The 15,000-nt window shown below is 44.0% G+C and overlaps 1 protein-coding gene across 6 annotated transcripts in view; it reads right to left on the reverse strand.

Annotated features, from left to right (window-relative positions):
- Ehbp1 (Eps15 homology domain containing protein-binding protein 1) overlaps positions 1 to 15,000 on the reverse strand; it is a 292,936-nt gene that overhangs the window by 125,010 nt on the left and 152,926 nt on the right. For all 6 annotated transcript variants that reach the window (XM_086550381.1, XM_086550379.1, XM_086550382.1 and 3 more), the window contains 2 exons: positions 867 to 1,074; positions 121 to 299 (listed from right to left, as the gene is read on the reverse strand). In XM_086550381.1, the coding sequence (XP_086406507.1) occupies positions 121 to 299; positions 867 to 1,074 (387 nt within the window). The remainder of the gene's footprint in view (positions 1 to 120; positions 300 to 866; positions 1,075 to 15,000) is intronic.

Consider the following 15,000-nt stretch of genomic DNA (forward strand, 5'->3'; position numbering starts at 1 on the left):
CACACACACACACACACACACACACACACACACACACACACACACACACACACACACACACACACACACACACACACACACACACTCGGGGCATAGAAGGGGGCCTCAAAGAATACTCACGTTGCTTTGCCTTCTCTCAGGAAGAGACACGAGAGAGTAAGATCCAGGGAAGCAGACACGACTTTCTTGCTGAGCGGTCTGAGTTTGACCTTGACGTCGTGCTGCGTGCTGAACCCCGCATACTGTTTCATGTTGATCTGCGCCGTCGCTACCTGTCGCCGCTTGCCCGTCGACGACACCTGTAGAAATGAGTAGCAATAAGAGTGAGAATTGGCGTATGAGGCTATGTGTATTATCTGTATATTTATACACTGTGTATAAACATATGTTCATAAATCAAAAATTATTTGTACATAGTAACTGTTAGATAATCTACTAAGCTAGGGATTTCCCATTTGTAAATTATAAAATCGTAAGAATACCTTGGTTAGCCCTTAAAATTCCTTTTCTATTGTTTCCCCAGCGATAGTAACCGTTTTCTTTTAGGTACGGATGGAAGAAAACAATTTTTAGGGGGGACTAAATAAGTTTTTCATTTTTTTAGTAATCTACGTTTTATAAATATGATTACAAATAAGATCACTACAGATTATCGAAATTCAAGATAATGCTGATTCATGTCTTAGTTATAGGGGTTTGTATCCAGTTTTAATCAACGAGTTAAACATATATTTCCCTCTACCGTTATCATGAAATATCAGTCATACATATCCCCTCAAAGGCTAACAATAAGCTATTAGGATCATGAAACACAATATGCCGCACATCACTTCTTAACAAACAAAAGCAAACACTCTGTCACTCACGTCCTCTATGACGAAGGTCCACTCCTTGTCTTCAAATTCATTGGTGCGGTTGTCCCTGAAGAGCGTGACAGTGATGGTGGTGTTGGTAGGGACGGCCCAAACGCACAGGCCTTCCAGGGGGTTCCTCATGGAGGGCTCCCATGCTGGGGCGTCGTGCACCACTCGACGCGTCCGCCGCAGCCACACCACGCTCAGCTGGCTCGGCTGCCTGCAATGTCAACAAACAAAGGTCAGGACAAAATGCAAAACAAATGTCAAAACTCGAAATAATTGGATGGCTCGAAAAAAAAAAACTGGATGTCACCTATTCGTCTGTTTGTTTGAAAAATAACAATTGGAAATTAATATAAATGAATCTAGTTATTGAATGAGCTACGGCTGACATATGTAAAGATTTTTTCTGAATGTAGGCCTACAGAATCGAAAACTCTACGATCAAAAATCATGTATTAATGACAGACGTTTCAGCTTCCACATAACGGCATAACCTTTGAAGTTCCGAGATAAATTAATAAAATGACAAAATAAATAGATACCATCGCCCTGGAAAAAGATAAATCCTTGGTCGCCAGTTTTGAAGTCGCAGCTGACACTGGCGTCATTCAAAACAAGTCATGCACTCGTGCAATAGTTTCCCTTGCATAGGTTGAGAGGTCGCGAAAAACGAGAAAAGATCGTGTTGGAGGCGACGCCGAGTTCAAACCATTCTATCTTTGCAATAATAAACATGCTCATACTGCACTCTTATAACGTAGGAAATATCAAAATGCATAACCTCGTCGTTTACCCTTAGAATCTGGAAATGGTAAAGCGTGAACACACTCTCTCCCCTTTCTTCTGTGTCTTTGTGTGTCTGTCTCGTTCTCTTTCTGTCTCTTTCTCTGTCCGTCTCTTCTTTTTTTCTTCTTTTTCCTTTTTCTTTTTCTTTTTTCTTCTCTTTCTTTTTCTTTTCTTTTCCATTTCATATTCCTTTCTTTTTCTGTCTCTCTCTTTCTCCCTCAAGATGGCTACCATGGCGGCGGCGGTGGTGGTGGTGTTGGTGGTGGTGTTGGTGGTGGTGGTGGTGGTGGTGGTGGTGGTGGTGGTGGTGGTGGTGGTGGTGGTGGTGGTGGTGGTGGTGGTGGTGGTGGTGGTGGTGGTGGTGGTGGTGGTGGTGGTGGTGGTGGTGGTGGTGGTGGGGTGGTGGTGGTGTGGTGGTGGTGGTGTGGTGGTGGTGGTGGTGGTGGTGGTGGTGGTGGTGGTGGTGGTGGTGGTGGTTGGTGGTGGTGGTGGTGGTGGTGGTGGTGGTGGTGGTGGTGGTGGTGGTGGTTGGTGGTGGTGGTTGGTGGCGGTGAAAAATAAGAGCAAAGTAGATAGAGACAAACACCAGTGACATTCGACCAGGGCAAAACAAAAATAACAAATAACTAACAAAAAAGGTACTCAGTTACGTGGCACTTTTATTTTATTTTTCGACCAAACAAAGAATAACCTTACGATCTCTCGCAAGCAACAACACCTCGACCTTTCAGCTTCGCCCGGAGGCCATAGTCACCAAGAGCCGCATCACCAGAATATAAGAACTCCACATTAAACCCGTAAAAAAAAGACTGCCAAAATACACCTCTAAAAGCCCCCCCCCCCACACACACACACCTCCTCCCCCCCCCCCTTCTGATCTAAAATGGCGGCATCCATAGCGTCTCGGTTTCTAATTAATACTGCCCGAGGAGGTTAGTTTCCACAACTTTGCCTTCCGAGATAATTTGAAAACTTCATTAAACTCGATATATAAGTTAGAACACTATTGGTTTTCTCATTTATTTTGGAGTCCTAGGCTTAGGGGAGGGCCTTACGCATGCCTCTTGAGACAGCCGAGAGCTAAAGTCAAGTGGAAAAAAAATATAGTAAAAACATAACAATAGTAATACCAGTAATGATGGTAGTGACACCATATCACTGCCATAATTCAAAGAATCAGAGACGGCAACATGCGTGGTAGTCTGCTATTTCTCTATCCATCCATCCATCCTTTTTATCTTCCTTTATATATATGAGTGACTGACTGACTGATTCTCATTCTCATTCTCTTTTTCTCTCTCACACTCACTCTCACCCTCTCCCTCACCCCCATCTCATCTCATTTCATCTCACCTCATCCTCCTCCACATCCACATCTTCACCCTCACCCTCACCCTCACCCTCATCTCATCTCATCTCACCTCATCCACATCTTCACCCTCACCCTCAATTTCATCTAATCTCACCCCATCCACACCTTCACCCTCACCCTCACCCTCACCCTCACCCTCACCCTCACCCTCACCCTCACCCTCACCCTCACCCTCTCATCCTCATCCTAATCCACATCCACATCCTCATCCTCACCCTCACCCTCACCCTCACCCTTACCCTCACCCTCATCCTAATCCACATCCACATCCACATCCACATCCACATCCACATCCTCACCCTCACCCTCACCCTCACCTTCATCTCCATCTCATCCTCATCCTCATCCTCACCCTCACTCTAACTCTCACTCTTACCCTCCCCTGTCTCTCCAAAGACAGCAGCCTCCGACATCAGAATCTTCAAGCCATACTCCACATCACCGAAGTGATGATGAAAAACTTGATCCTCTTAAAGAAGAATACAAAACATCGATCACGGGTCCTCAGGCCACCAATACTTTTTTTACAGCTTCAGTGAGAACGGGCACCAATATATATATATATATATACATTTTTTTTACAGCATCAGTTAGCATGGCCACAGATATCTCTCTGCAGTTTTAGTGAGAATGAAGTCAGAGCAAAGACAACCGCCAAGGAGTTGGATAATCGTTGGTGGTTCTCTCTCTCGACCTCGATCGTAAAGCCCCAAGACGCGTGCCGTGGAAAAAGGGACTACGAACTAAACGGATCGCTTAGGGTCACGAGAGAACACGCCTCGGCGATGGAATGCTGCAGCAATTGTTGAGTCATGCATTCTCTTTCGGTTGTGTAATGAAGAATGGCGAAGGTGAGGAGAGGAACGTATCCTTCGGGTCAAGTCATAAATTGGGGCGTCCCTAGGGCTACGAGGAGAGGAATGGTGTCCAATCTTCTGTTAAAGAAAGAGATAGCCGTTGCAGAAGGAGTAGCGTATCTCATCGCAGCAAGAGCAGAGACTCGAAGACATCCATCAAGAGGAACGGGCTCTCAAAGCAGGTCTTTCTAAACAAGGTTCGCTGAAGTTAAGCGATAAAAAATAATCTCAACGACGATAAAAATCTGTCAACAATCCAACGGCAGTCACTACGAAGCTGAAAAATATCTTCTGCGCGTGAATCCTAACTTACTGTCCATTTTTTCGGTAAAATGTGCAAGATCGCACGGGTATACGATGAGAGTAACGCAATATCTTCCTCACTCGCAGCAAAGTTATGCAATCAAACCTGCAATAAAACTCTTTCATGAAAACGGAGCTCTTCATGATACTACTATAATCTTGCAAACATCTACTGGAATGAGTAATAAACCATTTCCTATTCCATAAAGTTAGATACATGGATAAATAGATAGCGTTATAGACAGACATACAGATCACCGTAAAATCGCGTTGGCTTAATCCAATCTTATCTGTTCTTTATGGAAACGCTGCAACATAAAGATAAGAACTCACCAGTCAGCTACTAGTTAATTCCGGAAGCTTCTGCAACATGCAATCACTTCGAACGCAGTATCACAGAATTCGACATGAACGAGTTTCAAATATTTGCGGAGTTGCAATATACATCTGCCTCTATCTCACAAACTTTACAAACTCTGTAAAAACATAATCATTCAGACAATTGTGACCAACATAGAATGTCATACAAATTCACCTATGCTTGCATCATATCCACGTGAAAAGAAAGCATAGTCACATCCATCCAAGAACAAAAAATGATGACGGTAATGATAGCAATGTTAACAATACCACAAGAACAACAAAATGATGGAATATAATAATGATGATGATGATGATGATGATGATGATGATGATGATGATGATGATGATGATGATGATGATGATGATGATGATGATGATGATGATGATGATGATAATAATAATAATAATAATTATAATAATAATAATAATAATAATAATAATAATATCTAATAATAATAATCATGATGATGATAATAATAACAATAATGATGATGATGATGATGATGATGATGATGATGATGATGATGATGACGATGACGATGGTGATGATAACAACGACAACAACAATAATAATAATAAAATAACAACAACAATAACATAATCATGATAACCAAGCAAAACTAATATACATATAAAGGAATAAAATCTGTACGAAACAAACTATAAATTCTCCCCCCCCCCCCCCGACCAAAAACCGCTCTCGCCGCGGGATAAAAGCCGATGGTCCGCGTCAGGCGAGAACTTCTTAATGATATGGCAACTTCTCGTGCGTATTCCGTCCTCACTTCCGTCACACTTTCTCTCTGTTTTTATTGGCCTTATTCCTTGTAGGTATTTTTTGTTGGGCTGGTTAGCTGACTGTGTTTTTTTTCCCTATTTCCTCCTTTTTTATCGCTTGCTCTCCCCTCCTCTCTTTTTTGTCTTTTCTTTTTAAATACTTAACCATTCGCTTGTTCATTTATTTACTAACTTACTCTCACTCTCTCACTCTCTCACTCTCTCAATTTCTCCCTCTCTCAATCTCTCACTCTCTCAATCTCTCACTCTCTCAATCTCTCACTCTCTCAATCTCTCACTCTCTCATTCTCTCACTCTTCATTCATTCAGTTATTCAGTCACTCACTCACACACACAAATGCACTAACTAACTAACAAACAAACAAACAAACAAACAAACTTACTAACTAACTAACTAACCAACTCACTCAGCCAATAATTCAGTCACCTAGAAACACATTCATCCACGCCTCAGACCCCTCACCCACACACTTGCCTTTTTTGTGAAGTCGAAGTCTGCCGTGGCAACACAAAGCGCCACTTTCCGCCTCGACACCCCATGCAGTTACAGACTCCAACGACACGAGCGCGAAAAGACTAACTTTCCGCACCATAAAATCGACATTCGACCCCTTCAAATCTCAGTAGGTAAATTAAAAGCTCCCTTTTTTTCTCTCTCCCACTCGACATATTGCTGCTTTTCTGTCTTTCCCTTTCTCTTTCTCTTTCTCTTTCTCTTTCTCTTTCTCTTTCTCTTTCTCTTTCTCTTTCTCTTTCTCTTTCTCTTTCTCTTTCTCTTTCTCTTTCTCTTTCTCTTTCTCTTTCTCTTTCTCTTTCTCTTCCTCTTCCTCTTCCTCTTCCTCTACCTCTACCTCTACCTCTACGTCTACGTCTACGTCTACGTCTACGTCTACGTCTACGTCTACGTCTACGTCTACGTCTACGTCTACGTCTACGTCTCCGTCTCCCTTTCCCCCTCCCTCTTCTTCTTCCTCTCCCCCGCCCTCTTTTTATCAAGCAGTTCATCACGAGGAGCCATTGGCAACTGCAGAAGGACCGAAGTATCCTTGCAAAGAATTATCATCGGAAAATATCAGGGGCCTTGCATTCAACTTGTCCTTTTTAACGTCATCGCCTTCATTTCCTGGTACATTAGCAAGGATATGCTTTTAAGGTTATTGCTTACCACTCTGGATCTAGCTATTCCTCAATCTTCCTTTAAAGCATTTGTTTTTTGCTCATCTCCCTATCCATCCTCCAGTCTTATCTATCTTTTTTTTCCTAAATATCGCTCGCTTCCTCTTCTGGCTATCTCTAACTCTTTCTTTTCTCCTTATTTCTATCTTTGCCTTTTTCTTTCATCCCTACACTTACAGTTACACTTACATTTGTACTTCTTACTTTTTTCTCTTTCTTATCTCCGGATTTCTACCTTCTATTTCCCCCCTTCTTTTCTCCATCATCCTCTTCTCCTTCCTTCACTCACTCTATCACTCTATCACTCTCGCTCTCGCTCTCGCTCACTCTCTCTCACTCTCACTCTCACTCTCACTCTCACTCTCACTCTCACACTCTCACACTCTCACACTCTCACACTCTCACACTCTCACACTCTCACACTCTCACACTCTCACACTCTCACACTCTCACTCTCACTCTCACTCTCACTCTCACTCTCACTCTCACACCCACACTCTCACACTCTCACACTCTCACACTCTCACACTCTCACACTCTCACACTCTCACACTCTCACACTCTCACACTCTCACACTCTCACTCTCACTCTCACTCTCACTCTCACTCTCACTCTCACTCTCACTCTCATTCTCACACCCACACTCTCACACTCTCTCACTCGCTCACTCGCGCGCGCGCTTTTTCTTTCGCTCTCTCTTCTACTCCCAATCCCTTTTTCTCCATCCTCCTGCTCCCGTTCCCCGCAGACGCAGCATCCCGGCGTTATTAGTTTACTCAGATCTTACCGTTTCCGACTATTACCCAGAGAAATATGAAGCGAGGACTCGTAGCCCCCGGCCACAGACACGGCCGACGCGTCTCTCGGCGAGGCGTCCTATTGAGGCAACGACGAGGTGGAAGAGAAGGATGCAGCTTCTCGGGACACCGAATTTGAGGTTTCCAGCGGCGAAATTCATGAGCACTCTAATGAGGGCTAGGCAGGCGGACAGTAGTCAGACGGGCAGACATGAATGGACATATACATACAAACACACATACATACATACATACATACATACATACATACATACATACATAAACACACACACACACACACACACACATACATATATATATATATATATATATATATATATATATATATATATATATATATATATATATATATATATATCCTTAACCTCAATTTCTATGGCTTATATATTCTAACCTCATTGCCCGCAATCATACTCACGATTTACATGATAAACTTAAGGAATTAATCTAAATTCAAAATAATTTCTAATCAGATGTAAAAAAAAATGAGGCAATATTGGCGGAATACATCTACTAAATCCTTTATTGATTCTTTTTTTATCATTTCCGTTGATTCCTTTAGAAATGGTATTATTGCACCTTCTGGCACTTTCACTTTCTGTTTTTGTTTTCACTCGCTTGAGCACCTTACTTTTTCACCTACTTGCTCTTTCTCTCCTTCCACGGGTAGCGCAAGTAGCCGATTATTCAAATGCTGTATAGCATTTAAATCACTTTGACGACAGTCGCCAAGAAACTGCTTTCGCCTCGTTCTTTCCTTCTCTACTTCTCGTTTACTCCCATCCCTATATCTCTCTGTGGTTCTACATCTCTTTCGGTCTCTCCATTTCCTCTGTCACTTTTTCTCCAATGTCTCCTTCCTCCCTCAACCCTTTCATCTCTTTTTTTATCTCTTTCCCTCCCTCTCTCCCAACTCAAACCACATCCTCCATGTTCTTTTTCTATCCTTTCTCCTCCTCTCCATATACTTTTCAACTCCTCCTTACCACTAATCCTTTCCCTCTCCCTCTCCCTCTCCCTCTCCCTCTCCCTCTCCCTCTCCCTCTCTCTCTCCCTCTCCCCTTCCCTTTCCCCCTCCCTTTCCCTCTCTCATTCCCCATCCCCTTCCCTTTCCCTTTCCCTTTCCCTTTCCCTCTCCCTCTCTTTCTCCAGTTCCTCGCGGGTGATCCAGCAGAGAAGAATCCCCGGTCCCCTCGCCGGCAGAATTGGGGAATCCCCAGTCCCCATCGCCGGCAGAATTGGGGAATCCCCGGTGCAAGATTCGACCCCGAAGCCTATTTCCCCTTAAAATGCACATTTCGGGAAGGCGGTAAATGGCCAATCCATTCTGATATTCCCTGAGGGGCCGGGCGAGGGGAGATGCCTCGTGTAAATATCAGCGCGAAATGGCCTCCTTGCGACAGCGCCTTCCAAGGGCCATATAACTGTCTTCAAGTGAGTGGGTTGGTTACGTTAATTGCTCTTTGTTTGAAAAAAAAAAACAAAAAAACTTTTAGCTTTACGTCTCATATTTATTGGGCTGTTAAGAGTCATGCAGAGAGAGAGAGAGAGAGAGAGAGAGAGAGAGAGAGAGAGAGAGAGAGAGAGAGAGAGAGAGAGAGAGAGAGAGAGAGAGAGAGAGAGAGAGAGAGAGAGAGAGAGAGGGGGTGGGGGGGGGATAGAGACACCGGAGGTTATAGAAAAGGGTAAGCGATGGAAGTAGAAGTGAATGTGTACATATTTGCATGAGGGGTGCGTGCTTGCGTGTCTAAGTGATTATGTCATAGTGTGTTTATATTCTCTTGTCCTTGTGTCTAGCCTTCCGTTCTGTTCCCACAATGTACAGCTTGTCTTCCCTTCTAAACTCTATCCAGAGACAAGATTCCGGAAATGCAGAATACAAGCATCGAGTTCCTCTGAGTATGGGTTGCGAGCTGGTAATCGGTGGGTCGCAGTCTTTTAAAAATACTAAATATATTCATGTATGTACGAGCAAAAAAAAAAAACATTATGCTGGATGTAGAGAAGTATAAATCAATACTGGCTAGTTGTACAATCAACGTTCATGAACACAAACTCGGCTAGGATGAAAAAAATAAAGTTTGAAGAGCACTGTACTAACGCTCCGCCCTGCCTCCTCCTAAAACTTCCCTACTGAACCCCCCGCGACCGAGGGGAGATCATGTAGCGAAGATGAGGGGAAGAGCAGATTTAGGGGAGGGGAGTGCACGGTTACCCCGCCCCATACCCCTGTCCTCTCTCTACCTCTCTAACCTCCTCCAAGACATGGCATGCCAGACACCCTGTCTCCGTGCTGCTGCCACTCGTCTCTGCGCGTCGTGGGGCGCTCGAAGGCAACAGAGAAACGAGATCATTGAAAAACATAAAAAAACATCACGACGAATGTATATAAACGTAGCCTCGTGTATATAAAAAAGAATAAATAAAAAATAAATCAATTGATGAAGCTGCTTTAGTGTGAAAGGAAACAAACAATATCAACACAAACACACACATTTGCTAGTGGCTTGAGGAGATAAGCTCCCAAGTACCATGTACGTGTGTTCTTGATTGCCCTTTTAAGAGCACACGGAGTCATGCTGGAGACTGACATTCACGACAACACATCTGGAGCCATAGATGCCCCTCCCTCTTCCCTCCCTCCCTCTCCCTCTCCCTTTCCCCTCTCCCTCCTCCCTCCCTCCCCTCCCTCCCCCTGGCACGAGATACACATTCCCGCCGCATGACGTGTCCGCATTTTCTGACGCCCTCCACCTGCTCGCCCAGTGATCAAACTTACGAAACGCCGCGCCGTGGGACACAGGACACCACGCAACTACTCGACGGTCTTACAGGCAAAATCTAGAAAAGGACACATATCTACAAATGTAATTGTGTGGTACCAACATGCTAGACTTCTTGGACAGATTCGGACGTGTTCACCTGTCGCTTATAAATCGGGTTCTCGCCGGCGCCATCACGGAAAGCATGACTCCGCCTAAGTCCTATAATGTCTTGGCGCTTCACCGTAGGCAACTGTGCGTACAGTTCGTGCGTGTATGTGTGGGCACGTGCATGTGTATGTGTATGTGTATGTGTATGTGTATGTGTATGTGTATGTGTATGTGTGTGTGTGTGTGTGTGTGTGTGTGTGTGTGTGTGTGTGTGTGTGTGTGTGTGTGTGTGTGTGTGTGTGTGTGTGTGTGTGTGTGGTGTGTGTGAGAGAGAGAGAGAGAGAGAGAGAGAGAGAGAGAGAGAGAGAGAGAGAGAGAGAGAGAGAGAGAGAGGAAGAGAAAGAGAGAGAGAGAGAAAGAAAGAAAGAAAGAAAGAAAGAAAGAGAGAAAGAGAGAAAGAGAGAAAGAGAGAAAGAGAGAGAGAGAGAGAGAGAGAGTAATGAGGGAGTAAATTAAAGAAAGATTGAATTTGTAAGAGATAATAAATGTAAAAGAGTTTGAGTGATTAAATAAGGTAACGCATAACAGAGGATCCACATACACTCAGACACTTATAAAAGTTATTCCGAATATCTACCTGACTTTTCTAAGAACGACCCCACACATCTGCGAGTTATCTTCGAAGGCAAACATTTTTCTCTCATTTCTTTCCCCCCCAACAAAGCGTCTTTCACCTTCTTCTGGCGCGTGCTTGGCCCTACCCATTCCGCTCCCTATGCACCTGGACGGCAAATTATAACCCCAAAGCAGAATCTTCAAGACTCCCGAAGATTGCAATTGCATTTCCCGCTCACAACTCCAACGTTGATTTTCACTGCCGATGCTTCTCTATCGATCGAGGATAGAGACCCGATCTACTGAATGGTAACAAGTTCATTCTCGGGATGGCGCTCTTTCCTCTACGATATGCAATATGCAACAAAATCCAACACGTAACTTGTAATACACACTATGTGGTGAGGTGAGGAAACGTGCTGATACCTGTAAAGAATCCTGTTGTTTGGTTTTCATATGAGTTGATTTTAGGAGAATGTTTGCGGTTGCTTTTGTTTTTTGTCTTCTGTTGTCTTTCTTTGCTTCATTCTCCTGATCATCTTCCTTTTCCTTTCCTTTTTCTTTTTCTCTTTATTTTCCTTTTTCATTTTCTTTTTCTTTTTCTTTTTCTTCCTCTTCCTTCCTCTTGCTCTTCTTCTTTATCCTTTTCCTTTTCATTTTCTTTTTCGTCTTCTTCCTCTTGTTCTTCTTCCTCCTCCTCCTCTTCTTGTTATGCTTCTTTTTCTTCCTCTTCCCCTTTTTATTTTTACTCTTACTCATTACATACGAGAATACCTTACTCAGCGTACATCACCGATAAGTGGCGCCCGGGAGAAAAACAACAAATCAAGCAAAATATCACGAGTAATTCTGAACTCGTGTCTGTTTACAAAAGCGGTTTTCTAACTTTTACTTTTCCCTCCTTCTTTGTTCCTTGACCGATAAAGGCTAAATTCTTGAGCCAAGGAACTCGATTTCATCAGGGCGACCACCTTTGGCAGTTACCAAGAAATTGCAGTAAAGCTGGATTGTTTTTAAATTTGCCGTTCCTCGTGTAATATAATAATAGTTACAAATAAATAAATAAATAGCGTTCAACATCTTCGGTTGTTGAATCAGGATAGCCATGTCCGAGGTCAGGTTAGGTCAGCCTCTGTATAGTTGTATTTTTTTATCTAACGATGTTTTTATGGCATATACGTCTGTTTGTTTCATTTTATTTTTAGCTACTGGTCTTAATCGACCTTTGCGTAAATATATGTATGTTTTTGTCTGATGTGTTACACTATCTAACGTTATATTTCTATGTCTCATTCAATCTATCTACATGTTCAATCTTAACGTATATTACTCACATATCACTTTATAAGAATCATCCCATCATTCTCAGTCATGTATCAGTGCAACAAAGAAAAAGGAAGAACAAAAAATGAAAGAAAGAAAGCAACGAAATAAACAAAGATGATAGACACGCAGAAAAAAAAGTAGAAGAGAAAGAAGACGAAGAAAAGATGGCGGCGGTTGAGGCAGCAAAAAATGGAAACGCAAAAAGGGTGCTAAATCTTCGAGTACGCGACGACTCGAGCAACTAAATTAGGAACGGACACTGAGGGGAGTGGGGGGGGGGGGAGAGGAAACAAAGGAGTAAAAAAATAGATAGAAGTTAGAAAAGAGAGAGAGAGAAATGGGGTCCGAGAGAAGGGTAAAGAAAAAAGAATACTGGAGAGATCAGAAAGTCAATATTTTTTCCAAGTTCAAGTTGTTGACTATCGGGTAAAAGATAAATACACGGAATCTTTATACAGAATATGAAACAACACAGAACCCCCGCAATAAACAATCAGCGAAAGAAATTCTTTTCACAACTGCAAGCAAATCACAAGTGAATAAAAAACATTCATTTCAAACTATTTTGGACACGTAATCCCGATACATATACAGCATGAAAACATCTTTTACTATTCCCCCCTAAACTGTAAAATGACTTTTATCTGCGATAAATCCCTCTACAATCTCTGAATACTTTATACCATTTTTCCCCTTTCTCCCTCTCCCTCTTCATTATTCTATTTCTATGTTTGCATTCATATCTTTATCTATAGTTCCTATAGTGTGTGTGTGTGTGTGTGTGTGTGTGTGTGTGTGTGTGTGTGTGTGTGTGTGTGTGTGTGTGTGTGTGTGTGTGTGTGTGTGTGTGTGTGTGTGTGTGTGTGTATGTATGTATGTATGTATGTATGTATGTATGTATGTATGTATGTATGTGTGTGTGTGTATGTATGTATGTATGTATGTATGTATGTATGTATGTATGTATGTATGTATGTATGTATGTATGTATGTATGTATGTATGTATGTATGTATGTATGTATGTATGCATGTATGTATGTATGTATGTATGTATGTATGTATGTATGTATGTATGTATGCATGTATGCATGTATGCATGTATGCATGTATGCATGTATGTACATATATTCCCTCTTTTATCATCTCGAGAAAATATTTTCCTCGAGTGTTGGCAATCCTTAGCGCCCAGCAGTCCTAACACCCCCGCAAGCGCCCTCTCACCCTCATGCCCTCCCACCCTCATGCCCTCCCACCCTCATGCCCAGGAGTGCCAACACTCACACGACCAAACATGAAACAGCTGATCTCGCCACTCCACCAAAACAAAGGGCAGCAGCTGACTAAGTACGAAAAACATAGCGAAGAAGACAGAGAAAGAGACCAAAAAAAAAGAAAACAAAGAAAACAAATCATTAGAGGAATGGTCAGAACCAAGGGTACGCCTGGGCATGGGTACAAGGTACATTAGGGGCCTATCTATCTAGGGAATCAAAGCCATAAGAGTGACGCACGCAGACCCATGTAAAAGAGGAAGCCACATAAAAATGACTGACAGGCTGACAGGCTGACGTGCCCGCCCTCCGAGCCCAAGATATACCCACAGCGGCCCTAAGTGGTGCCCGACGAGCCCAAGATATACCCACAGCGGCCCTAAGTGGTGCCCTCCGAGCCCAAGATATACCCACAGCGGCCCTAAGTGGTGCCCGACGAGCCTCGCCATCGGGGACGTTTCATCCAAACAAAGTGTCACTCGATGACCTTTTCCGGCCCTTGTTATCGACGGGCTAATTGGCCTCCCCATCAGCGTGATCCTTTGGGCAATTCATTACTCGAATTATCTGACAACAATATCCTCGTGATTTAATTATAATTAGCGCCTCTCCGCTTGTCAGTTGGCTTAAAAAGAGGCTGCGATGATCGTAAATGCGAGCGAGGATGAGACGGGGGGGGAGGGGGTGGGAGAGGGAGGCATGGGAGAGGGAGGGATGGGAGAGAAAGGCATGGAAAGGGGAGAGGGAGAGGGAGAGGGAGAGGGAGAGGGAGAGGGAGAGGGAGAGGGAGAGGGAGAGAAAGGCATGGAAAGGGGAGAGGGAGAGGGAGAGGGAGAGGGAGAGGGAGAGGGAGAGGGAGAGGGAGAGGGAGAGGGAGAGGGAGAGGGAGAGGGAGAGGGAGAGGGAAAGAGAGAAGGAGTGGAAGAAGGAGATGGAGGAATAGGAAGAGTGAGAGGGCAGGAGGTAAGGAAGGGGGGAAAGAGGGATGGAGGGAGGAGGGTAGGGAATGGGGGAAAGGAGGGAAGGAGGAAAAGATGGAAGGGGGGAAGGGGGGAAGGGGGGACGGGAGGAAGGGAGGGAGAAAGAAAGAAAGAAAGAAAGAAAGAGAGAGGTCTGGTGACAAGGGCGTCCATACGTCGACCCCTTTTGCTGAATACATGTTTCCTCTCGCCTTGAGGTTCTTTTCCTCTTTCTTGCAATCGATTTCTCATTATCAGCTTTCTGTGATAGTTCTTTTCACATCACAGGGGGGGGAGGAGGAGGAGGAGGAGGAGGAGGAGGAGGAGGAACGAGGAGAAATGGAAAAAGAGTAAGAAGAGGTGGAGAAGGAGGAGTAGATGAAGGATTTATGGCACGGAGGAGATACATGTAGAGTGAAAGATGGAGGAAGAGGAGGTGGCACCGAGAGGGCGGGCCCCATGCCAGGTGGCGGAGGCTGGGGCGGCCGCAATAACCGCCAGACAAGGTTGTGCAAGGAACGGCTCCCATGTGCCCTGCAGCGATGCACATTATTCATCCCCGCCTTACGTGGCAGGAGCGCGGCGGGATGGAACTGCGGTCAGCTGGCGGTGAATTTACCT

This window comes from Penaeus japonicus, unplaced genomic scaffold (genome assembly GCF_977035675.1).
Source record: "Penaeus japonicus unplaced genomic scaffold, GWHDUDI00000001_assembly GWHDUDI00000023, whole genome shotgun sequence".
In the NCBI taxonomy this organism is placed as follows: domain Eukaryota; kingdom Metazoa; phylum Arthropoda; class Malacostraca; order Decapoda; family Penaeidae; genus Penaeus; species Penaeus japonicus.